At 42.0% G+C, this 27,123-nt stretch overlaps 2 protein-coding genes and 1 long non-coding RNA gene across 4 annotated transcripts; 2 read left to right on the top strand and 1 right to left on the bottom strand.

Moving 5' to 3' along the window:
• The first annotated feature begins 1,725 nt into the window (after positions 1–1,725).
• LOC311256529 (fibulin-7-like) lies at positions 1,726–8,957 on the top strand. Its single transcript, XM_084351649.1, has 8 exons — positions 1,726–1,914; positions 3,869–4,028; positions 4,121–4,291; positions 4,894–5,019; positions 6,442–6,627; positions 6,713–6,850; positions 7,467–7,602; positions 7,695–8,957. Exons 1-8 carry the CDS (start codon positions 1,828–1,830, stop codon positions 8,056–8,058), a joined length of 1,368 nt encoding a protein of 455 aa, XP_084207775.1. The 5' UTR covers positions 1,726–1,827; the 3' UTR covers positions 8,059–8,957.
• LOC311256537 lies at positions 7,962–16,728 on the bottom strand. Its single transcript, XR_014622505.1, has 3 exons — positions 16,312–16,728; positions 9,384–9,432; positions 7,962–8,054 (listed from the first exon to the last, which is right to left on the bottom strand). It is a non-coding gene; the product is annotated as an uncharacterized lncRNA (long non-coding RNA).
• On the top strand, positions 16,157–25,951 carry kif7 (kinesin family member 7). Of its 2 annotated transcripts, none has more exons than XM_084351637.1 (20): positions 16,157–16,273; positions 17,341–17,733; positions 17,844–18,029; positions 18,130–18,529; positions 18,631–18,978; positions 19,113–19,305; positions 19,405–19,560; positions 19,799–19,957; positions 20,055–20,200; positions 20,330–20,451; positions 21,198–21,353; positions 21,446–21,651; positions 21,836–22,033; positions 22,563–22,688; positions 22,912–23,088; positions 23,181–23,396; positions 23,638–23,844; positions 23,976–24,174; positions 24,418–24,579; positions 25,176–25,951. In XM_084351637.1, exons 2-20 carry the CDS (start codon positions 17,403–17,405, stop codon positions 25,559–25,561), a joined length of 4,074 nt encoding a protein of 1,357 aa, XP_084207763.1. In that variant the 5' UTR covers positions 16,157–16,273; positions 17,341–17,402; the 3' UTR covers positions 25,562–25,951. The 2 variants fall into 2 exon arrangements, with proteins under 2 accessions (XP_084207763.1, XP_084207762.1); XM_084351636.1 differs by having other exon boundaries at positions 17,832–18,029.
• Positions 25,952–27,123: the final 1,172 nt, after the last annotated feature.

Genomic DNA, 27,123 nt, shown 5'->3' with positions numbered 1-27,123 from the left:
GCAGGACATCCACACAGTAAATGTTTGTTCTTCCGCAGCACGGTTTAGCTGCAAACTCACAATCATGTCCTTACAGTTTCATTTAAATGATCTGATTCTCCACAATGACAGATTTGTCTGTAGAATCAATGCAGTTTCACTTCCTCCATTGGCAACAGTAGTAAATTAATATAAACAAAACATTAAACTGAAAACTAAAACTAGGTCTATTTTTTTCTTTTTAGTTAACCGAAATAAACATCCCTTAATTATCAACAGGATGTGATAACAATAAGTCAAAGACAGAAACCGATTGTGTTGCAGTGGCATCTTCTGCAGTTAGCATGCTAACCAGCTAACCCCAGCCCATCCCATCTTTTAATACCACTCCAACCTCCCAGTCTGGACTGCTAGCTTTCTGGACCACTACTAACTAAGATAGCTAGCTAACAGCAGCTACAGTTAGCAGCAGTTAGCGGTTACACTGGTCATATGCTGCCCCCTATCTATTTGGAGTGACCTTGTTCAGACAATCCTGACATATTGCACATTTAAACAATATTGTAAAACTACAAAACCACCAAAAATAAAATAAATAAAGATACAGGAATGTCTTTGGTTTCAGTCTTTCTCAATTTCTCAATTTCTCAAACAAAGTGTTGTTGTTGTTTCTGAGCTTCTTAAATCTTGCCCCTGACAAATACCCCCATATCATAATAATAAAGACATACTTTGTTTAAAATAAATTACGGAAATCTAGTAAAAATTTGCCTCAACCTGAACATTTTAACCAATTAAAACTGAACTGAAGTGAGCAAACACACGCCTGAAATAAACTGGAACAAAACTTTTACTAAACTTTTATATTTACTGTTCTGGCTTTCTTTTCTTTTTTTCATGTTTTATAATGTTGTCTTTTTGTACCGACTGCTGTTTCATCACAACAGTATATACACTCTTACATTGTACTGCTACTGCTGCACAGAAATTTCCCCCCTAGCACAAATAAAGTTCTGTCCAACTGTGAAGGGCGCTGAGTTTCAAAACAGAAAGAGGGAGCTGGGTGGGACTCTTCTGATGAAGTGGTGGTATATGGTTTGAAAAAGGGGTAAGGGAAGAAGAAGAAGAAGAAGAAGATTACCTTTCATCTTTATCGTATCTCCTGACCCCTACTGTCTATTGTCATGATGCAACCTGAGAAAAATGTGTGTGGTTTAGTTCAGTGCAACTAATATAAAGCACAGGAATGCATGTGTGAATGCATTCCTGTAGAGGGCACAGCCTCTCTGCAGCTTCTCTCCATCACTGACAATGATCATGATGTCTATCACTGCCGACAAATGCAGCAATCTGATAGCAAGTTCAGCTGACAGATTTCAGCTGAGTGAATGTTTAGTAGTATTATTTTTTAATCTAAATATAATGAACAACATTTACAAATATCCTTCCTGTAAACAGGCCTTTAATAACATCAGAAAACATCAGGCTCTAAATCTGAGTTGTGAAGATTTGTGTTAGTACCTTTTTCAAACTGGTCAAAGTGCCATACACATATTTCTGGATGGATCGTGCATGCTGCAGTTCAGTTTTCTTCCACTTCTCCACAAACAAGATACAGAGAGGAAGTGCAACCAAGTTAAGTAAAGGGATCATAATGTGGCCACATTTCTCCTGAAGTCTCTTTCCCTGATTGGCTGCTGAAGAGTAAACCCAACATTCCTCAGCGGTTTGCTGCAGCAGCTTTTCCACTGCCGACCGTGGTCACTCTCTCACCTGGAGTCCCTGCGCACGCACAAAGTTCACACCGCCTGCACCTTTCCACACATTTGAGGACCGATCGTCGACTGCATGGGGATCAGTGGAAACATGCTTGCGCCAACTGTGATTGTCACCACCTTGCTGTGTTTCTGCTCGCTCCATCCTACTTTTGGGCAGGTGAGTGAGTGCAATGTCTCAAGCTGAAAGCCTTGAAACATGCTTACAAAGACAGAGCCTTTTATACCCAGTGAGCTGATTCATTAACTACCATTCATGGCTTGGAAAACTGCACAAATCTGGCTCCTCTCTCCTCTTACTGTAAGTACATAACAGGTCCTGCTGTGAATGTCCTTGCTTTGCATCACATCGAATGTTTTTGACAGAGCAAACCTTGACGCACCTTCACTTTGCATGCAAGCTACAGGAACAAGAGGATTCAGTGAATGAATGCACTCAATATCTCTAAGTGGTGCTTTGCTGCAATCCTGCCAGATGTTTGATTCAGAGACTTTGTGATACAGAACACTGCATCTGCCTTTGCATGCATGTCCTTTTGTGTTTCTGAGAGATGTCCAGAATGTTTATGTGTTTATAAACACATGGTTTAGGTCTGTTTTAAGTTGCATTTTAGTATTTCAAAGTTGTTGCACATTTAGAAGAATTCAATTTCGTCGTACTGTACTGTAATCTTGAGCTCCAGTGTTGCATGCCTCCTACACCCTGTCACCCAGTTAACATGGAGCCATGTGAAATGTTGCTCAGTGCGGGCAGAAAGAGGCCTTTGACAACTACACTATAAACACCAGCCAACCCACCCCGACCGACTGAAGTCCCTCCAAACCCTGTCCAAATCAGAAAGGTGTTTTCAACAAATATTGACTCTTCTTACATAACCCCGGCTGGACGAAAACACTAATTGGTTGTCTGAAAACATGCATGAGAGGACAGGGTGATGCTGTTGAATGAAGGCGAGGACGAGGATAGAAAACAGTGCCACTCCCTCGCCCCTCCAGCCAATAGAAAGGGAGGTTGTGACACAGGTGATGTTTATGCTGTGGGTGTATATACCTGACTGACTGACCCCGAGCTCCAAATCCACCACATCATAAAGAGCAAGTGATTCCACGTAATGCAAGCCAAATAGCTTCTGCTGATTTCAGTTACATAACTCCGACTCCAGACAGTGTCACCGCCACATCACAAGAATAGTAACTGATTACCTTCAGAGTGTTATGACTGAGTTACAGTATCTAGCTTTGAGAGGAGGAGGTTCCTGCTTGCACAGGAAAACATACTCTGATCCTGCTGCATTTACTCACTCACATAACAGCCCGGCCTCTGTGCTGCTGCACAGGGCCTCAAGTGCACTCCTTCAGCGGACCTTTATTTGTTTACATACAGAGGAGCGGACGTCTGTTTTGCCTTTAATTAAACCATCTACTTGAACAATTGAGTAATGAAGCGATAGATTTAGTTTTGTAGTTTAACCTCAGATATCAGTAGGTGTTTGAGGCGATCAGAATGTTTCTGTCCTTTCAGCAACAGTCAAGAGTATGCACGCGGAAAAACAAACAGGTGTAATTTATGAAAGGGAATGTGGTGGCTGGAAACTGATGAGGATGACTGAGCGATTTAGTGTGTTGAAAAGGTGAATGTGTGGTTAGTTGCCAAAAATAAAGCTCAAAAATCTTCAGCATCGTTTTAAATCTTGTAAATGAATGGAAATGTTGGAGCGAACGGAAAGTTGGCTCTCCAGCTAATACATCAATGACATCACTGGCCTGTGGTCCTTGTGGCTGCGGTCTCTTTTTCATGTTGACAAATATTTATTTTTAACCTGCTTGAGCCAGAGGAATAGCTTTTCTGTCTTCATAAATTCAGCTAAACAGCGCTGCTTTGTAAGAAAATTCATAAATAGTTTCACCACAACATCTGTAGCTTTCAACATCCAAACAGTAGCACTACATATAGAGCAATATCAAATCATATCATATCATGTCATATCGTAAAGATGATTAATACACTCTAATATAGATTTTTTCTTTTTGTCAGTGAATTACAGCTTTGAGCAAGTTGTTTTGAAACGTGAATCCACACCTAATGACATTAATCGTCCTTTGTTTTGTTCCAGGACTGTCCTAGTAGACAGGAAATTCAAGGCTCTCTGAAGCAGGTCCAGAAGCTCCTCTCAGCCCATGAAGCCTCGTACTTGCAGAGTCTTCGCAACCTGAAGAAGAAAATAAACCTGCTGCAGAGCAACGCAGCAAAACAGACTACAAGAGCCACCAACAGTAAGCAAAACCATCAGAACGATGGTTGAATATCTGCCATTTTGCTTCGTTTTTTTTTTGTTTTTTTTTATCAGCCTCTACTTTTCCAACAGGTACCTGCCCGAAACTGGATGCACCCACCAATGGGAGAAAACTTGGCAAGTCACACAGCGTGGGCCATGAGGTTCACTTTCTGTGTGACCCCGGTTATGATCTTGTAGGATCAGAGAGCAGGTTTTGTCAGGAAAGCCTGAGCTGGAGTGGCCAGCAGACTACCTGCAGAGGTAAGAGACAAGCACTGATCCACCTGTCCTCACTGTGGTGGTCACTCTCTCCACTGCCTCCTCCTCATCTTCTTTCCACCAGTGTCTCTCCTCTTCTTCAATCTGACGCTGTTATCTAACCCACTGATCACTTTTTACAACCCTGTCATCGTCCTCTTTGTAACCTCTCCTGCTCGCTCCTCTTTTTGTGCTTTATGCATGTCACCAACGTTTTTCCATGTAGAGATACATTTCATATGTGACCCATGATCATATTTCCTCTTTATGTACTTTGGTCGTCGTTCAGAGAGCTTATTGAATGCTGTGACATGCGATATTCCAACCTCGTCCCCAGCCATCGTCTGACAGCTCGCTGACTTTAAGATAACAGCTCAAAGGCTGTTTGATCAAGACAGGACGTCCGCTACTCTTCGCCTGCCCCTCATATCAACTCATCTGCTCCCATTTTATCCTTATTCCCTCTCTAACATACATATACCATGATGTCACGTTCTTTTATCTTTCAGCATCAGAGATATTTGGTTGCATATGTCCTCTCTTAAAGGTTCAGATGCCGCAGCGGAGTTTCCTCGTATAACCCCTCGTTTTGCCTTTTCCCTCAGACATCAATGAGTGTGTGTCCTCTCCTTGCTCGAACGGTGGGACATGTGTGGATGAAGTGAACCAGTTCTCTTGTGTCTGTGCCAAAGGCTGGTCTGGAGCCACCTGTCAGAGCCCTGTGCCAACATGTAGGTGTTATGCACTACGTACTCAGACCACACACACATAGTTTCGCCTCACAGCCGTATAGCTGTTCACATCTAGGTAACATGTAGCACTGTTTTCATACCAAATGTTCAATATTAAGACCTACTGAACATTTGACAAGTACTTCACTGGAGAGCACATTATTTACAGGCTAGTATCCAAATCCTCCCAGTCTGCTAAAGGAGATTACATCGGCCAGTGCCAATACACGTCGGTGCTACCACAAAGTAGGTTTTATTGAATTCCAGCCTTAAGTCCAAGACGATGATGGTTGATAGGCAGCTGGTGCCTGAGTTTGTTTTGTATTTCTCTTGTTTTAAAATAGTTTCACACTAACATACAGTTTGTTACTGTGGATCACCTCAAATGCGTAATAATAATAATGTATTGATAATGTATTGATAATAAAGCAGCAAAAAGATGATGGTGATAATATGGTCTGGATCTTCACATTAAAAGTTTGACATCAGGGTATTGCTGTCTGTACTGCCTTTGAGCAACGAGCATCAATGACGTAAACACATAGTCATCTTCTCCACAACCTGCCAGAGTCCTACACTCGACCATGGAGTGCAACAGCTTAATATGCAGTGTTTTGTTATGGTCTCTGTATAGATGTGGGCACAACAGTCTCTGATTTCCTGTTGTTTGGTTCAGTTTTGTTCATGTCATTTCCCTGTGACCGGACCGTAGTCAGGAGCAGACTTATGTCAAAGCTCAATTAGCATGTCTCTTATTCCATCTCTCTTCCTCTCCTCCCTGGGGCGGTAAAACATCAACTAAAAGTCCTTTTTAGACTTAAACACATTATGAATCCAAACCGTATTGATAAGATTCCTTAAATTGGTTTAAAACTTTGATAATGATATGTACTGAGTGGAAAGTGTCTCATTCCCATCTTATCAAATACTGATGCTTTAGGATGGCAGGTCAGGTCAGCCGCCAAAGAGTCAGTATTTGACAAAATGGGAATTCTTACAAGTTGGTAGTATAAAACCTCCAACTGTAATACATGAATCATAAGCATATAGTTGTTGTTGTCTTTTTCATGACATGGCCACTGTTGAATTTACACAAGTAGAGGAGCTGCACATCAGATTAAAGCTCACAATACTCTGATGGACTGAAAAATGGCGACTTTTCTTGCTCAAAGCAATATACGAGAGCTTTATGCTGATAAAACTCAGTCACTTTCCTCTTTAATTCCATTTGATACTGGCAGTTGTGACTGACTCTGTCTCACTCCACAATGTCACATCAACAATGCCTGTCACACATTTTCTATTAATGACTCACTGATTGAACTGAGCCTATACACAGCTGCTGCACTGAAAGTATTACAGCAGGGAATGAAAACACTCTACAGCAGCTTACTTCTTCTCCTTCCTGTCCTCCTCATTCAGTCTTTGTCACCATCACAAACACCTCTGCCGCCACCTCCCCAGCCACCGCTGCTGCTTCCACCTTGCCTGCTGCCACCACCGGGCCCTTTGTTCGTCCATCACGTTGCACTATAACGCAGGGGACCACCCACTGCACCTGTGAGCCGGGATACACCATCTCTGGCAGGGACAGCAACACTTGCACTGGTACGAACAATATGTGTCCTGTAACTACATCAGATATACACATTTACATGCAGGATGTTAACTGTGTGTGTGTTGATCACTTTAGATATAGATGAATGTGAGCTGTTTCATAATGGCCAGGCTGGGAGACTGTGTTTACATACTTGTGTTAACACCGCTGGTGGCTACCGTTGTTCCTGTCCCGTCGGATACAATGTGACCCGCGATGGACGCAGCTGTAAAGGTGTTTTTCTTCTTCTGAGCTTTGTTTTACTTTTCATTTCAATGTTCAAAATCTGTCCTCAATATAACTTATAGATATAATACATAGGAATTCTGCATTTAAACGACCAGAGCTTTGCATATTATTATATTATTATATTATATATTTTGTTGGCACACACAAATTCAGCACTCACCAGAGACTCTAGTTCTCTCTCTCTCCTTTTACCCCCTCCTCTCTGTAATGTCGTTCATGAAGTAAAGTATATTTCCCCTCCAGCTCCAGTCATCAGTCAACATTAAACACCCGTCAGTGGAGATCAGGTTGATACACAGGAGTGGAGATAAATCCACTTTTTAATCCCGAAAGTTAAAAAGTAATCCCTGAGTTCTCCTCCCATCGGTCCCATGGTGGCTCACCAGCCCATAGAATCAGTTATTTACAAACAGTGACTGTCAAATCCTCTATAGTGGATTTAAGGAGCAAAAACAACAAACTTTTCAGTAAATTTAACTGCAAATTTCATCAAAAATGTAAAAATCTCCAGAAGTTAGATTTACTTTGCGTACAGTATGAATGATATCACAACTAACTAACTTTCTGTTTTAAAAAGTGTCTGTTGTTGTTTTTTCCACAGACATCGATGAGTGTGCCAGCAGACAAAACAACTGCACAAAGGACCAGATGTGCATTAACACATACGGTGGTTTCCAGTGTGTCCGTGTGGACTGCCCTAAAATCCCTAATGCTACATATGTCAAGACGTCGCCTATGTGAGCATCATCCTTAATCATTTTTTAATATCCAACTTAACTCCCCATTATCCAAATAAGGGTGATTTTCAGTTTTTCACTTCTCTTTCCAGGCGTTGTGAACGTAACCCCTGTCCCTTGGACAACAAGGCATGTTCTCAGACCCCAAACTCCTTCTCCTACCATTACCTGGCTGTTGTCTCCAACCTGTCGGCTCCTCGCGTCATGTTCAGGGTCTCAGCATTGCGCCCAATAGGAGACACACTTCGCTTCTCTCTGCTGGGTGGAAAACAAGCTCGACGCCACTTCACAGTCCAGCGTTCAGACCGCGTGACAGGGCAGCTGATGCTGGTGAGCCCCGTGCAGGGCCCTGCAACGCTGGAGGCAGAGGTGGAGATGAGCGAGCTAGAGAGACGAGTCCAGCTGGGGAGGTACATCACCAAAGTGACCATGTTTGTTTCCCAGTATGAGTTCTAGAAAGAGCGGGGTGAAAGTGGAAACACACTTAGAGCACAAAGGCCAAACAAAAGTCTGGTCTGGATTTAGCTAAAGACTCTATATTTGGTCATGGATGTGTGATAATCGGATGTATTGTGGTGGCCATCTTTAAATCTGGTTGTACTGTTGCTCAAGAAGGTGTTTCAGCCAGGTTGCTAAAGTGTACCCTCAGTAAGGCTTTGTATTTAGGTTCTTGTAATAAGCACTAGTTAATAGGTCATAAGGCTCTTATAAGTCATTAAAAGATGCTTATTAACATTACTATGTGTTCATGAAACATATATGGTGTTAATAACAATGTAAAGAGGACTTATAAGGGCCTTATTACTTATTAACAAATGCTTACTTCAAGGTCCTTGATATAAATTTGTGAGCCGGATGCATTTCGTTCTGCTGTGTACCTGTCTGGTGTATAGTCTCAACAACTATAAAGATGATCCTTGATCCTAAAGCATCACCTGACTCAAGTGATGGATTGATTAACATCTGTCTTGCAACGTGCAATAAATGCTTTTGAATATGGGTTCTTTCGGGCCACTGATATTAAGCTACAGAAGTAAAAACTGAGTGACGTATAGTTTGTCGACTTCACCATAAGAGCAAGTGTTCCGTACAGATTACCTAAAACATATTTATTGCACGAAGTGTAGGAGAGGTGAACGACACAGCAAACAGTAAAACAGCATTCAACATCCCAAGTCCAACCTGAAAGAAAATGCTATTTTTGTAAATGAGAGTCCAGCTATGTCGAAATGTATGTTATGTATGCGGGACATGTAATCATGACGTGTGAAGATTTTGTAATTCTCTTTTTGTTTAATTTATAGTAAGGTGTCACTACAACTATATCTTCCTCCAATACAGTCATTAAAACACAATGTAAACCCTTAGAAGTGTGGTGTTTTATTTTCAAATGCTTAAAATGTTGTTTAAATTCACTGAACTCTATGCTTTGTGAATTATGCAATAAGAGCAGTCTGATATATATATATATATATATATATATATATATATATATATACATATATATATATATATATATATATATATAGAAGCGGTGATATATGTGAGCAGGGGTTGTTTGGGAAACACTTTAGTTCTCGCAGTACAGAGCAGTGCTGTTCAGCAGACAGAAAGCCAAAGACAGGCTGCTCAAAGGGCCACTGTGTTCTTACAGTGCATGCATAACTTTCGCTTTTAAATTTGCAGAACAAGCACGTGTCACATGTACCCTGCAAGTAATGTGTGTGATTTTCCCTTCATGAAATGGTAGCATTTTAAATGCGTGTGATGAAACGTGTCACCTGTGTGCTGCAGCAGCCATCTATCGTCTCCTTGGTCTTGCACAACTTTCTGAAAAAGAAACCACTCATGAGTACATCTGTGGAGGGTTAGGCACAGTGTAGGTTCGCTGGACACAAACAGGATGTCTTTAGTTGCACAGGGGGCTCCAGACTGTGACTGAGACTCACTGATGACGCCACAGCGGGGGGAAGGAGGTGGTGGGGGGGGTGCTCTAGCCATGGGATCCTAAAATGAGATTGCACGCTGAGTGAAGAAAAAAGATGCATGGAGATAGGGAGACAGACAGAGAGTGATGGCTGAATAGAGAAGGCTGAATAGAGGACGATTCACGCCAGCCAGTCAGTCAGTCACTGGCCGAGGGGTGCGGGCTGAATTAAAAACTGCTGTCTTTATTACCACCACAGAATAGACCTCTCACTGTTCTTCACTCTGCAATGGAAGAATAAGCAGGAGGTGAATGGGGGGCTGTCCTTATGTTTGCCCCTCTGGGAGAGGTGATGACTCAGAATCCAAAGTTCAACCAGACTGCTTTTCTGCTCCTGTCCTCCCATAGCTCCCATCCCAGCACCCAAATAAAAAGCTTCTCCACTTATCTACAACTTATCCTGTCAGCGTTTCCCTGCAGCAGTGCTTGGGCACTGACAGAAATATATACAAACTGTGATCTGGGATCTGGCAGCCCGGTCGCCCGGATATAATGTTAGCAGTTTCTACAAACCACAGATACGTCCAAGGGTTGACATTTGTACCAAATGTGGCATATCATGTGCACACAAAATGCTTATTAGCCACCTTTCACATCAGGGGTGGAGGGGATGGTGGTGGGATAAGCCAACAAGGCTGCCAAATGGCAGTTCGAGTCACACCACTGGATATTTTTAAGGAGACCAGGGGACATTTTCCAGCCCTTTTTGTGGTGACTAAAACCAGCTAATGTATATTTCACTGGAAGTCAGACCATCTCCCTCTGTGATCATGCTGATCAAAACAGGTATTTTAAGCCAAACCGTGATGTTGTCCTTACCCTAAACAAGGGGTTTATGTGTGTGATCCTAACCAGAGCATAAGCACAGCGTTGTGACAAGAAAGAAAATTCACCCAAAGCAAACATAAAGTTGCAACATATAGAAATGCTCAGTTTTAAATTACTTAGCTAACATTTATTCTGACAATTGGGTTGAATCTGGTGTTTTGTCTGTGTTGTTTCACCCCTCACTGTCCCCTCCTTTACGCTGCACCTCTACCATATCACATTACATCCAGCTTCTCATCCTTCCAACCCCACTCCTCCATCTCCACCACCACCACCCTCTCTATACATTTCTCTCCAATGCGGCTGAGTCACACCGTACAGATAACAAAAAACTGCTAATGAGTGCTTGCAGTGTGTTCTGGACTGAAATCAATATCCTGATCTCAGTCTGGTCGTGAGGCATGGTCATGAGAAACCAGCACTCTCTCTTTGACAGCAGGCCTGGTTATCAATGGTACTTACTTTTTGAAAGGGAATACCTCGGTCTCGTCTGAAGTTTAATGGAACAAAGGAGAGTGTGACTGGGTTTGCCGAGGCTCCGGAGAGTGCAGACAGGACTTCACAGTCAGTTTGGCTCGGGGCCATTTGATGTGGGCATGCAGGTAGGGAGGGGGGATAACAGGCATGCCAGTAGTGCCCACAGAAGTTGTGGTCAGGCCTGTGCTGCAGGTCAGTTCAGTGCTGAGCAGCCAGGATATGATGGTATCGTGGAGTGGGCTGGAGTGGACACCCTATCTCCCTCTTGCACTATTAAAACATTGATGCTGTTTCTGTTTCTCTCTGTTGTCTCAGCTCAATGCATACTCATTTATTATATAGTGTAGTCTCAGTTTGGCTCCAAGCAAAGTGGAAAAAGACCAAAGTATATCTGCAATTTATGCTCAGATTAAGGCTTTACATTGAGGCTTTCATTTCTCACCTAATTTGGGTTTATTTGTTAACATCGCAGGGTTAGATTTCTAAGACTGATACTGTTATGAGATAACTTTTGTTGTGAAATAGTGCAATACAAATAAAAATTGACTCGACATGACACACAGCTTTGTAACTCAAATGACAAAATGTTTCATTCATAGGCTGAAGCTGACCACACAACATCGGCCTGCAGAAATACATCTATAATGATTAAATGTGCAAGCATATGGGCCTGATAGTGGTGCTAAAGAGAGTCATTGAAATTTGAATTTATATTCACAGATGCATTTGGAATTATTCATTAAGCAGGAAAAGCAAAAAGGAGAAATGCCTCACTTAAAAAAAAACATATTTTCAATACTTTCTTGGTTTAGCGATCAAAATCTGTTGATGAGCAATAACAGGGCATCTCGAAAAACTGCTTACTACAGTGCAAATTAAAAGCTACTAGGAAAGTGATGCGTTTTTTTATTGGCTGTATACTCCACACTATGACTATCACATATCCGACACTGTTCATATGATACTAACACAACTTCAATTTCATCGTTGAGCTGAAACACGGAGTGGAGCAAACAAGGATCACTGTCATAATACTTTCTGACTGTACTTGATTATGTACAAGCCGACTGTGGAAAAGGTATTGAAACAGGAAATGAACACTTTACATGAAAGCTGCTAAAAAACTACAAGACAAGGATTCCAACAGTCGACAATAAAAATGAATGAGCACTTCTGTGGCCACCTCGACATTTATTACCAGGAAGATTTGGACATTTTTCCTGTTTAACGTTCACCTCTTCTCTCTCTATCTGTTATTGTTAGGCCTCCATAATATAACAGGTCACATCTGTCTTTGTTGTGTGAATAAATGTAATTATTGTGGCTCAGGGTGTGAACGAGCATGTGTATTACATTCCCGGAGTCACACCAGCCTTGTTTAAAGCATTTTGCTCTGGAAAACTGTCTGCACTGTAGAGCGGCTTTGAATATCTAACACGTCCAATAAACAGACTATGACTGTAGACCTTTTCTTGACCATGTGCACAGTAACTGTCAGTGAAGCTCTATTTAGTAATATTTAGAAGTGAGTGTAGTTCATGACTAAATGTAAAATACATTTTTTGCCATGTCATTTTCAGCTTTGAGGCTATTTTAATATATGATGATAACATTTCAGCTTGTAGCTTAATCCTTTAAACATCTTTGTGCCTGTTCACAATCACAAATATGAAACATTTGTTCACATGTTTTAGTGCTATAGAGAAAACCGCAGAGGAAAATCTGATTTTACTGGGTCTTGATGTTACAGCATTGTGCGCACAGAGGGTGTTTTCATTGATCACTGTCCTGCTTCTTTTGTGTCTGTTCCTACTGATGTCCAGATTTGTCTAAGCATCTTGAAGATTGACATAAATTATGCTTAATGTGCTGCCCTCATTGATCTTGATGAATTTGTATCTTATCAATATGATTGTTCTTGTATCATATTGCACGGTTTGTAATATTTAAGAATCACAGCACATTAAAATTAACTTATGACGTCAGAGGCAGGTGCATCACTTGAGTCTGTCTGGACAAACCCTGAGCCCTGATAATGAAAAGATGACACAACTCAAGATCAATTCGACACCCAATGGCTGGATCCTGCCGGGACCTCAATTAACCTTCCACATTCACAGTCTTAGTGCAGTATGTCACTCAATCTGTGATAAAGCGTGAGCACTGTATGCGCCTGTGTGTCAGAACAGGCCTAAACATGACATAAGCTGAAGGTGAAGATTGAAAGGGGCCATTCAATGGTTGAGGTGAGAAGTTATTCAGATTGTGAGAACAGACACCCTGTGTTAAAATAAGACAATAATCATAAACATATTTTGATGTGGCTAAGGGCATGTTTTTGCCACACTCGTCTGCTTTTGTGCCTGGATAGTTGGAAATGAAGAGTGGGAATGAGAGTGGATAAAGTCCCAGGATGAACAGTCTTGCTGTGCAGTTGCAGTGGAAGTTCAGCTGAATTCGGTCAATTACATTTAGATATTGATTCCTCTATGATCAACATCATATCACAGTCACATGTACATGCATACTTTTAATTCAATTTCCTGGTTATTCTTACAAACTCTTCTCAATGCATCATCCTATAAATTAGACACCCTGTCTGCTCTCGCACCATTAAGTCACGGATGCTTTCCTTTTCTTCTCTCTGCTGTCTCAGCTCAATGCTTGCTCCATTATTGTTCAGTCAAATATGAATACGTTTTTCTTTATGTCTCAAAGTCATTGCAAAGGAGTCTATTGGTGTGCATGTAAACCACGGTGTGACACTGCCCCCTGCTGGTCCGAGAGGAGACATGCTGAACTCGCTCTGACGTTGTTTCCCTCACAGAAACGTTCACTGTCATTACTTTGGAGATGGGGTTGGTCTCAGGTTGTAACATGCACAGCGGAAAAATACCAAAGTACATTTGCAAATTGTGGTGGGACTAACTTCACGTTAAAACTTATTCTTTACATGTTTTGTTTTAGTTTCTTTGGTTAAAATCATAGGGTCAGATTTCTAAGGCTCATATATTTATATTTATCTGATTCAGGTTTGTCAAAAAACACATATTGAGAATGAATCTGAAAAACTAATAAATGACCCACGCTCTTTCAGTTCAGAGTGAAGGTTTGTCATTGAAATTGATTTGAAACTATGATTAGATAATTAAACTCTGTGCTCGGCTATGACTCTCTTCTACAACTAAATGTGATATAGAGGATTATTCCCTTCATCTTTAACTTTGAGGCTATTTTTGATAATATGACAATATCGTTTTGGCTTGTAGCTTTGAGTCTTTAAAGTCCTCACACTGCCTGTTCACTAGCACAACTATGAAACCTTTCTTTCTTTCTTTCTGCTATAGTGAAAACTGGAGAGGAAAACACATTTTACTGGGTGCTGATGTGACTGTACACACATTGACATAAATCATACTTATTGGGCTGCCCTCATTTCTGTAATCTTATCATTGTTCTCTTATATTGCACAGGTTGTAATGTTTAGGAAACAGCACGAGAGCAGCACTGTCTGTCTGCCATGATATTGAAATAACGTTGCAACACAAGCTCAAGTCTACGCCCAATGGCTGAACCCTGCTTGATTGAATAGTACTTTCTGTGGACTTAAGCCTGGCAGTAATTTATAGCCTTTCACATTCACAGACCAAAGCTTCATGGTGCAGTATGTCACTCAATCTCTGAAGTGTGAGCAGTATACGTGCCTTTGAGTCAGAACAGGCCTAAACATGACACAAGTTGAAGGTGATGATTGAAAGGGGCAAATAAATAGTTGAGGTGAGAACTTTTGAGAAGTTATTCTGTTTCCAGCAGTTTTTGTGAGAAATGACACCCATAAATCTTCCTCATGATCAGCAGTTAGCTTTCTGAGCCTACCGCAAAATGGCTTCTCAATACATCACTTGTAGCCCTGATTTCAACTCACTGATTCAAAGAGAGAGGGCAACCTTTCTGGAGATGAACGACTCTCCAGGAATGTCACCATCAGTGCTGGAAACAGGCAAAGCAGCAAAGAGAGGCATGACCATATCGTATTAATCATACAGCAACAAGAACAGGAAAATACCTTAGAGAAAATAAATGGTTCACAAGCCAATAACCCCATTAATCAAATACAAAATTAACTGAGCCAACTTCAAACCCAACTGGAAAGTATCATAAACCAAAAACACAGTTCCTTATCCAACAACTCAAAGATGGGAATTTTAAATATGGTAACAAATCAAGCATAAATCTGGGAAATCTAATACAACTCAAAAAAGAGAAAGCAATTATCCCGTCCACGCTTATGACCCAGAATCCACAGGATATAAAAAATGTGTTTGAAAAATAGCAAACTATTGTTTATTCCTCAGATCATGAAAGCCCAACCAATTACAAACAGATACTTTTCTACTACCTATAGAGCAAGCAACCATTTTAGATGCACCTCTTACCTCTGAAGAACTCAATAAAGCTCTGAATAAACTGCCAAATTGCCAAATAATAAATCACCTGGACCAGATGGATTTCCAGTAGAATTAAGACTTCTGGGACATATAATCACTATTTTCACCTCCCCGAGCTTCACACTTTATCAGAGAACCAAAACAGGATGTCCACTCTCACCATCACTATTTGCATTTTTTATCAAATCCTACAACAAAACAGAGAACTTGAAAGAATCCAGGATGGTAACTAAGAACATAAAATTAGTCTTTCACTCATGATTTATTACTATACCTAGGCCAATACGGAGCCAATACACACACACACACACACACACACACACACACACACACACACACACACATATGTATATATGTATATATAACAAAGAATGTCGCTCCAGATAGGACAGACTCCCTCCAAACAGTCAGGACAGGACATAAAACCTTCATTGGGTCTGGGAGTGGCCCAGAGCTCAAAAATACAAAATAAATAAAAAAAAAACAATTCTTGCAAGTAAGATTTTGAATCATCGATTAGTATCAAAATCACCAGTCCCCATCTACTTCAGCGGTCCTGAAGAATGCTGCAACGCTTTTCTGCTGTGAAGCTCCAGAAATGTTTATGAGTTATGAGTTTATGAGTAGATAATGACAGAATTTTTATTTTTGGGTGTGAACTCGTCCTTTATTCAATCTGTAGCTTTAAAGCTGTGACAGGAGGGCACTTCCCCAAATGTTCACAGTGCACCTTTAACCTCTCAGCCATGATGCGCTCCACAGACCACACCCAGCCCTGAGCCCGGAGCCCGGAGCTGAGCCCCGCGCTGAGCCCAGGCTTCCCCCGGGCTCCTCCCCTCGGCTCCCCCCTCAACTTCCATTCTCCAAAAAAAAAAAAAAAAACACTCCAGTGTTATCCTCAACCCCATGGTGTAACTTCTGCCGCACTAAAGTAAGTAATGTCAACTATTAGTGGTTACATGAACTCACCCGGTCACTTCATGCAGTTTGACGACGGTCTTTTCTTGCAGTAACGCGTTGCAGCTACTTCTTAAACAGCGACATCCAGCCTCATCCTCATGTTTTGATTTTGTTGTTCGCACCGCTGGCTAACTGGCTAACTTTAGCTTAGCTGAACTTAAACCTAGGAAACGGGCGACTAAAACGAGGTTAGCGGGTGAAGTCGGGATGCTTCTCGAGAAGTTTAAGAGAAAGACGGCTCGTGTGTTTGTCACACGGATAACGGTCCTGTTTACTTTGTTAAACAGAGGCTAGCTAACGCCGCTAACAGGCTCGAGATAAGTTACTCGGCGCTAACATGGGAGTTTTAAAAGTTATCTAGCTGTAGTAATAATGTACGCCTTTTAACGTGAACCTATGAAGTCAAAGTTGTGGGACTGCCAGATTTTAAAGACTGCCGTAGCTTTACGCTTGATCCACGTTGTCTCACGTTACTTTCGGTAACGTGCAGTAAGTTTCATAGTGATGTAGCAGTGATTCATAGATCAATATGTGCTGCATCCCTCACAACACCATATAAAGCCTTAACCCCGCTTACAGGCGAGGGCAAGGTGAAGCTTTACATGTTGTTGTAATGGGACATGCTGACATGGTTGCACATCAGTGAGCAGGTTGAGCTATATGGCAATAAGTTGTTGTGATGAAGTACCTTGATTACCTTTAACTTGCTTCGTTAGCCAAAGTGAGACTTTTTTTCTGGTTATTTCATCTGTAAATAGTTTCTCATAACTTTTCAGAATACTCATATATTACATTTTGATGTTGTGTAATCAAAGTATACATTTTTATTCATAGCAACCTCTTCTGCTGTAGCTGAAAGTAACATTTTTGTGGTCTCATAGCAAAACTTGTTGCATACCTGACCAAAAAAATGTGTGTTTGAGCTGCTTGGTTGGTTCATTGCATGATCCCGTAATGGGTCACGTTCTTACTCATGGCAATATTGCATGAGATGTTGGAAAACAACCTTTGGTGACAAATAATTTCTATCCCTTCTAGTGGCCCAAAGATGATTCATACATAGCAGAGGGACACCGAAGAGCTCCAGCTGTGCGGCAGAAATGTCTCCCAAAGTGCCCGGTGGCCAAGGCAGAGGGGATTATTCTGCAGTGCAGGTAGCTGTTCGAGTGCGTCCACTGCTGCCTAAAGAGCTTCTACACTGCCACGAGAGCTGCATCACTGTGGACTCGGAGCTGTGTCGGGTTACACTGGGCCACGACCGGCACTTTCTTTGCGACTACCTATTTGAGGAAACTTGCTATCAAGAGGAGGTTTATTCTGTGTCAGTCCAGCCGCTCATAGATGCCTTCTTTCAAGGCTTCAACGCTACCGTCTTTGCCTATGGCCAGACAGGCTCCGGCAAGACGTACACCATTGGAGAAGCTAATATTTGTAAGTTAATTGTTATTTATTTTATTTTATTTTGCTCTTCAGTTATTATTGCCAGCACTGTTTATTCTGAATTCTGGATGTTTTGATGGTGTTTGTAGGCTCCTTTACAGATGAGGAGCAGGGCATCATCCCCAGGGCTGTTGCAGATATCTTCAAGCTGCTGGATGAAAATGACCTCACAGACTTCTCTGTGCGGATCTCGTATCTGGAGGTCTACAAAGAGGAGTTCAAGGACTTACTGGAGGTGGAGACAGCCAGCAAGGACATCCACATCCGGGAGGATAAAGGCAACATTGGTATTAAGCATGTTTCTGTGGTTATGCTATGAAATGTTACGCAGCATTTCACTTTATGCACTCATCGAGATTTAATGTTTTTGTCTGTGTAACTTCATAGTTCTGTGTGGGGTAAAGGAGTGTGAAGTGGAGGGTCTCGACGAGGTGTTGAGTTTACTGGAGTCAGGAAACACAGCCCGGCACACTGGTGCAACCCAGATGAATCCGAACTCCAGCCGCTCGCACACCATTTTTACCGTGTATATGGACCAGCGCAGAGGAAGCTCTCGCCTCTATGGGACTGCTACAAGTTCTGGACCACAAATGTTGTCTTCCAAGTTCCACTTTGTTGACCTGGCAGGGTCTGAGCGCATCTTAAGGACGGGGAACACTGGAGAGAGACTGAAAGAGAGTATCCAGATTAACAGCGGCCTTCTGGCTCTGGGAAATGTTATCGGGGCACTGGGGGACCCCAAGAGGAAAGGCTCTCACATACCGTACAGAGATTCGAAAATCACAAGGTACATTTTAAATAAGTTCAGGACATATTTTAATATACCAGAACAGAAATTCTTGTAAAATATCACTTTGGTTGAATTTATATAATCCTTTTTTCACCTAGGATCCTAAAAGACTCTTTGGGTGGAAATTCAAAAACACTGATGATTGCCTGCATCAGCCCATCCTCCTCAGACTTTGACGAGAGTCTGAATACGCTAAACTATGCCACAAGGGCCAGAAACATTCAGAACCGGGCGACAGTCAACTGCAAGCGAGAGCCGGATCGGGTGGAAGGGCTTGAGCAACAGATCAAGGCCCTTCGCAGAGCCCTCGAAAACCGCCAGCGTTCAGAGACCCGCATCATTTCTCACGCTGATCCTAGCAGGAGGCCTCGACTTGGAGAGGGAGAGATAAGCAGACTGCAAGTCCAGAGTGCCCACTACAGGACGTGCACAGACACTGCTTACAGGTCAAAGCAGATGATTATTATAGTTCAATTAAGTCTGCATGATATTTTAATGTGTCTCACATTCTGATTGTGAGATGTGTTTTTTGATTAAAGAAACATTGATTCCTTCCTCCAAAATCTTCTATTACTCACAGGTTGCTGCGGGAGCTGCAGAGTGAAGGGGCTCTGACGGCAGAACAGAGCCTGAGAGTGAAAGAGTGGCTGTGCTCAGTGGAGGAGGAACGGAGCGGGCTGACCACCGCCTCAGGGCCAGACAGCGGTATTGAGAACAGCTCCACTGAGGACAGCGTCGCGTTAAGGAGAGGAAGGCCTTCTGTAAGGAACCAGGTGTGTTTCATTCACAATCCAAAGTAAACAAAATGTTTCAGTCAAATTTCAGGAATTGTAGATGTCCAGCACTGTTATGTTTATAAATGTGTTACCCAGGATCCAGAGGCTGCAGAGGAGAGTTGGAGCCATGAGCATGAACGAGAGAAAGATGAAAGTATCGTCCAGCTTCAGGCGCAAATCCAGCGGTTGGAGATTGAAAACACAGACTTTTTAGCTGCTCTGGAGGACGCTATGGAGCAATACAAGCAGCAGGTGAGATGCAGTGGAATCCTAATATTGTTTTGACAGTGCAGTGTGTCGCAGCTTAGTCATGGCATGCCACATTCATTATATTAAATTGCATGGTCACAGCAGGGTTAACCAAGCTTAGCTGCATAATATGAGCCATCTTTGGAGCAGGGTGATGGTCCCCCAATCCAGGCTGTCATCATCATATTACACTGATTTTCATGTTGCCTCATGTGATATGTTTCTTATTTGATTGTCTCAGAGCGATAAGCTGCAGGAGCAACAGGACTTGATAGCAGATATGCAGTGTCATCTGTCCACACAAGGGCTGATGGGACTGGGTCTTAACCTGAGATCACGGCCTCACACGGCCCCCATGGGCTCCATGCAGCACAGTCAGAATGGAGGCACATACAGACAGGTAACCAGCCAGCAGAGCTAGTTTTTCAGCCTGTGGTGTGTAAAAGTTAAAAAATGGTTTTAAAAAATGTTAAATAAAAATGTGTGTGTTGTTTCAGGTGAGTCCAGTGGGCTACTTTGGAAATGGGCCTTGTGGTGATCAGGATGGTAGCCTCTGTGAGGAGCAGGACTTCCCAGGAGGAGAAGAAATGCAGGACACAGAAGACGAGGGCGGTCATTTCAACCTCATCCGGGAGAGACGCAAGTATGTTGTGTTTATAAAAATCATAGCTTGTAGCTTAATACTATTTAAATGAAGTGTTGATAATATAAATAATGCATACATGAGGGAGTGTTAATATAATTGCACATTGCTTGTGTTATGTGTAAAAAGGCAGGTAAACCTGACGTGGACCAAGAGGGATATGCTGTCAGGAGGACTAGCTGTCGGTGGTAGAGGGCTCATATCTCAGCTGCATGAACCATACCAGCACCCAGCTTTAGCCAGAAAAGCATGTAAGTCTAACAACCTTAGTTTATACCTACCTTCCTAAGTCAACATGAAAGGATCCACTGGGACACTAATGTTCATAACATTGTTTACGCGACCTTATTGTTGAAACGTTGTTTACATATCCACAAAATCTAAAATCCAATTTGCAAAAAAACAATCCCACTTTCAGTTACACAGCAAAAGTGATATGCTACCAAAGTTGTGAAATATTTGAGAGAAAAAAATCACATGCTTAAAATCTATTAGGAACATCTTGATCCACATGTGTACTCTCCTGTGTTGCATCGTATGTTTGTGGGGAACTTGTCACTGCATCTCACAACACAGCATTGATCTGCTGATGTTTAGGCATGTAGTCTTTTGGTGAACAGAGCATGTGCATTTCCACGTTTGAGAAATGTTGGATTATTTTGTTTTGCTCAGAAAGTGAGACACCGGCCACATGTGGGATCATAATTAATTTATTTTTGCATTGTGTTGGTTCCTTTTGCAGTCAGATGTTTACACGTTGATCAGGTAGAGTCAGGGTAACCTCAGGCTTGTAATAATGTTTTTGCCTGTGTTTTAGTCTCTATTCTGTGATCCGCGATTCATATTACACCTGCTTTAGTACTTCAGTACTGATCTGTGTTAGTAAAGGAAGATCACACATGAAGGCTTGAACCTTGGCATTTCTCTGAAACTCGGTCAACTTCCTCATCATACCATCCTGCTGACCTCTTGTGTCCTCTCTAAAATCTCTGTGTAGCCAACTCCAGTACCGGGGAGACATCTGTGCGTGAAAGTCTGAAAAGTTTTGAAGGCGTTTCTGAGTGGGGACTTCATCAGGCACAGCAGAAGATCCGGGAGCTCTCTGTCACCATTCGCATGAAGGAAGAACTTATCAAGGAGCTGGTCAAAACAGGTAGAAATTTCAATCTCAGCAACTTTCCCAAAATTGAGGTTCTCTTCCATGTCTTTCTGTAAAACAATTGCTTGTGGGGGATGTTTTTTTAGGTAAGGATGCTCAGGCCCTGAACAAGGAGTACAGCCATAAGATCACGGCCCTGGAGAGCGAAGCTGTGCAGGCTCGACAGGAGCTGCAGGAGGCCCAGCGGCAGCTGCAGGATCTAGAGAAGCAAGAGAGAGAGATCAGCACAACAGACAAGACCAGAGCACAGGAATGTCGCAGGAAGATAGCTGCAGCTCAAAGCAAAGTTCAGGTTTGACTTTCACACCTCTGTAGAACACATAGGCAACAGACAACTATAGTTTGAGTGATGTTGATTTGCATCCAAGAAACAAAACAAGCTAAGATGCGAAACACTTTCTTTTAAGTATTCTTCTATGTGGTCCTGGTACTGCACATTTGAACTTCTGTAAAGCAAAATGTGTTTTTCATATCAGGTTCTCAGTCAGCGTCAGAGGGATACCGCTCGTCTCGCTAACCTTCCTGCCCAGAGCGAACGTCGAGTGTTAGAGCTGGAGCGAAGTGTTCAGAGTATGAGGCAGCAGCAGGAGCAGCTGCAGAAGCGCCTGCGCCAGGAAAGTCAGCAGAAACGACGTCTGGAGACCGAGATGCAACGAAGAACTCACAGAGTCAAGGTACCTCAGGCCAATCCCGCAGAGGGGGCTCAATGTGTTTAGAAATAATATTTCGTGTCTAAATTGTGTCAAATACTTCAACACCGAGCTTAAACTTTAGTAGCAGCATTGCTCTCCAGTGTAAGATTAAGATTGTCTTTATTTATCCCACTACGGGGAAATTCACACGTTACATAAGCTTGAGGTGCAACAGTACGAAGTAAGAATCAGAAAAATATGCATAGGAATATTAAATAGAAAATAAATAGAAAAACACAAGGTATTTACAAAAGCAAACAAGTGGGTGGAAAGTGACTGTTCATGTAGTGCTTGAGTTGAACAGTCTGAACAAGTCCAGCAGTCCAACCTGAAAAGTGATTAAAACAACAATTTACTCTCCAAGGCCACTTCAGTTATTGGAAATTGTTACCGCTACTCATCAAAAGTATACTGTATGCCAAATTAATGTTATTTCTTTAAGGGAGAGATCACTGTGTTTGATATTGGTCCTCTATTTGACCCATCTTCCTTTCTTCCATTGCTTCTGTAGGAGCTCGAGATAAAGAACGAGCAGCAGCAAAAGATCCTGAGAATAAAAACAGAGGAGATCGCTGCCTTCCAGAGGCAGAGACGCAGCGGCAGTAACGGCTCTGTCATCTCACTAGAAGAACAACAGGTGGGACAAAAACTAACTTTGAATTCATAGAAAACAAACTGGCTGTAAATCCCAGAAGAAAATTAAACACATGATAGTTTGATCTTAAATGCAGAATTTTTTGGGTTTTTTATTTTATTTTAAGAGATGTTTGAATTTTGCTTGTCACTCCCCTGTCACTTCAGTTTGTGTGTCTGTTTATTTGCATGATGCAACCTCGTGTGTCTTGACTGGCTGTGAGCAGAAGATTGAGGAACAAAAACGCTGGCTGGATGAGGAAATGGAGCGGGTACTGGAACAGAGGAGAGGGCTGGAAGATCTGGAAGGAGAACTCACTAAACGAGAGGAAATCCTGGCCAAGAAAGAAGCTCTGCTACAGGAACGCAGCGGCCTGGAGACCAAGAGGCTCCGCTCCAGTCAGGTATTAACAACCACAAACAATTAAATGAGGTGATACAGGAAACTGGCAAATACTAAAAATTTTTTTTTTTTATTTTCTTTTATTTACTCTAGGCCTTGAGTAAAGACCTGGTGACACTTACAGGCCGTATTGAGACACTTGAGCAAGAGCTGAGTGAGAGGAACGGTCTTCTTCGCAGCGGCAGTGCTCAAGACTCACAACAGATTCGGCAAGAGATCTCTAACCTGCGTCAAGAGAAAGACTCACTGCTGAAACAAAGAGTGGAGCTGGACGATAAGCTGCGGCAGGGTAACCTGCTCTCACCTGAGGTCAGACATTACTCCAGGGTTCAATACTTGAGACTTTATGTCCTCAACAGTGAATAGGATACGTTGTTGTGTCTTCATAGCACTGACAGACGAACATGTTTTTAATTTTGTGGCAGAGAAAGAATTTTTTGGTATTGCTGTGCTGCAAACATTTATTTAGCTCTCACATGGCAACAATATGAACTTAAATGTTTGTGTGAATATTCTCATGAAACCCACCTCTTCTCTCTGATGTTTCTAGGAGGAGCGAACACTGTTCCAGTTTGACGAGGCGATCGAGGCTCTGGATGCAGCCATTGAGTACAAGAATGAGGCCATCACTCAGAGGCAGAGACAGCTGAGGGCATCTGCCAGTATGCTGTCGCAGTGGGAGATGAACCTAATGGCCAAACTCAGTTACCTGTCTGCCTCTGAGACCAGAGCTCTGCTGTGCAAATACTTTGACAAGGTCTGTGCAACACAGAACCTGAGATTCTGCATTTTTAATCTGTCTTCTCACCTACTTGAGGCACGTAACTCCTTGTGGCTAATCTCTGCAATATTTATGCTGAAGAGAATATGTATAAATGTCTCCCGTAGGTGGTGTCTCTGCGTGAGGAGGAGCGTAAGCTACAACTTGCCCTGGCCGAGCTCGAGATGCAGTTGGATGATCAGCAGAGGCTGGTGCAGTGGTTGGAGAACGCCCTCGACCGCACACAGCTCGACACAGATCGCCGGCTCACACAACAGCAGAAGGAGCATGAGAGGAGCGTGCAGCTTTTATTGCAGCAGTGTCGAGGTGCGGCTCACTTGGACTTACTATGAATAAAACAATTTCTTATCTCCTCCAAAAAAACCAAAGATTTCCTGCACGTGTTTATCTTCTAGCACCATTTGAAATGAATTGCTCAATCATTTGTCTACAATGGATATACGTTAGGTTTACAAAGAGAATATAAGTTGGACTGAAGTGCAGAAAGTCATGTAAAGTTATTGGTCATTTCTGAGCACTCTCCTACTTACCTTTAAATGTCCTCCACAGAGCAAATAGACGAGGGCCTGGCAGGAAGGCAGCGGCAGTATGAGGGATGGATCCATAACCTCAGCAAGGAGCTGAGCCACTACAAGGCGGCAAATGTGGAACTGAGCAACAAACTTAGGGAGCTCTGTGGGTCAGCCAACCAACCAAAGGAGCATACTAAAGGTAAATGGTATTATTAGATCAAAGTGTTTGTTGCTTATGATATCTATGATTATGGTAATCATTGTGTTTACAGCTTGCAGCAAGAGGACTTCAGATATTTGTGTTATTAAGCCATACTTTGCGTTTTGTAAATACTGTTATGACTCCAGGGCAGTGTCAACACTTGCTGGTGGCATGATGTTTCCAGGTTGTACATCCGTCTGTATGCGGTTATTAAACGCAGTATCTCAGGAACACTTCCTTCAGATTTAGCACAAGTGTCCAGTTAGACTTAAGGACGAATTCATTAGAATTTGGAGGTAAAAGGATGAAGTTGTTTTTTGGCCATAACCCAATAATTCATATGCTGATTATCACAAAATTTTACACAAATGTTCAACAGAATAAAATTATGTCAGTGGGTTCATTTCCACCAAGCACACCGGTTCTTTTCAGTTCAGTTTGTCACAGATTAGAAAGGTTATTTCAGAGACATATAGAGAGTCGAACATCTTATTTCTTTGACAATCTATTTGGCCCTCAGATCTGTCTTGACGTCTGTGTTGACATTCAGTTGGCTCAGAGTAGTAGCACTCAAGTCTGGTGTTGTCTCTCAGTTGTGGCCTCTGAAGGTAAACCAGCAGGCATCGGCAGCATGGAGAAGCTGCACCGCTGCCCCGAGGACAGCCCAGGGGGCAGATTGATGGGTCAGTCTGCGAACCCTTCCAGATCCAGGGAGGAAATGCGCGAGCTGGTGAACACCCCTCTCCCGTCCACATGGAGACGCTCTTCTCTCCCCACGGAGGAACCCGCTGTCATGGAGGAGCTGTGGCTCCCAGCGGCTGGCGACGCTCCTGTTAACCGTGTAGTTCAAACTGGTGTGGGTTCCTGGGGCGGCCTGCCTGTGGTTAAGTCTCGTCGAGAGTCCCGCCGCTCCAGCCTCAACGTCGGACCACTGACTTCAAACAATGCATTCATTGACGTACGAAAGAATCCTGTCTGAAAATCAGTGTTTTGTGTTACTTCAGACCTTTCACATTGATTTTCTTTTACTGTGGTTTCTAAAATATTTTCTGTATTATCTGTCTCTCATTCCAATTTTTGTACTTGTATATAAAGTTTTTAATGAACAAAGACACCCACTGATTTTTGTATGAAGCACTTTTACTAAAGTTTACGTTTCCATCATACATTAGCTGGTAGGAATATGGTCTTCCCAACCAGGAAAGTCAATACGTGGTGAATCATTTGCATCAATACAGAATGAGATTCTCTTACTCTCTAATCATGTAGTGTCTTGACCTACAGTATTTTATATTAAAATGTTTTTGTCTTCCATCTCGGTCTTCAGTTTTTGTTTTTGTTTTCAATTAAAGCTTTTCAGAAATGTTAACATGAAGCTCTGATTTCTTCCGTTTCCATTTGCCCTGTTATCCTTTAGAAATCGATGGTCAGGTTGGATGTTATCACAGTTGATGTAGATGACGCTTCAAATCTGCTGTGATATATTACATTAGTGTTGGCGTGGTGAAGGTTTAAGTGCAGCTGTCATCAGTAGTGCAAGGGTGGAGGCTGCAGCTCATTATTGAAGTCCTCGTCTAGGAGGGAAACTCACAAAGGAGATAAAAGAAAAAGGAAATGATGGCGGACACTCCTCATTTCAATCAGCATACCTTTTAATCTGAAGAGATGATGAATAATGCTACCTGGAACATCAAAAACATGCATCTTTTCATTCTGAATTACTTAAAGAGTCGACATAATGATTTATACTTCCAGAGTAGATCCCTATCTCAAATGTCATGCCATAAACAACCATAACTTTGCTAAGAAATCATAGAACAAGACACTTTTTGTGACAGAACTTAATTGAGAATCTTGATGATTTTATGTTTTCTTCAGTATCAAAGTAACCCAGTGATTGTTGTCTGTAAATAAATGGATAAAATGCAAAGCTAATTTAGCATACTTTAAATTATAGCCTACAACTACCTTGTTGACTGTGTCAACATTATACCATAATTTAACATTAAATTATACCTTTTGTAGTTTCAAAACATACTGCATGAGTGTTCCCCCAATAGATGACACAGAGTAATAATAGTGGTGAACAAACCCATATTTTTTAAACCCCCTGGTTCACAATCTCAGTTTGCAATATAGACGAAGTACTTGCAGAACTTACTGTTCAGAGGAAATTGAGTGTGTGAGGCTGGAGTGTGGACACGATCTGAGCAGTAGAGGGCAGTATATCCTCAGTGTTTCCCATGAGTCTGTCACGTTTCTGACTCATCTCCATGAAGGTCAAGCAACAGTTGTTTTCTCTGAAATGACACTGGATTCTTATTCTATACTTAATAAAAAAAATGTAAAAAACTCTTGTCTTTTAAAAACAAAAACAGATTAAGAGGAGGTTCAAGTGTTATTGCTGATTTTGGACAGAGCTGATTTAATGATAACTTCGTTAAATTGAGCTCAATGGGTACCATAAGTGGGGAAAATAATCACACTAATGGAATAAAAAAGGTTTTGCAACAGATAATCTAATAGTGGTTTGATAATATC

Source organism: Pagrus pagrus (genome assembly GCF_965226575.1).
Source record: "Pagrus pagrus genome assembly, chromosome: 1".
In the NCBI taxonomy this organism is placed as follows: Eukaryota; Metazoa; Chordata; class Actinopteri; order Spariformes; family Sparidae; genus Pagrus; species Pagrus pagrus.
This window is presented reverse-complemented; position numbering and strand designations above follow the sequence as displayed.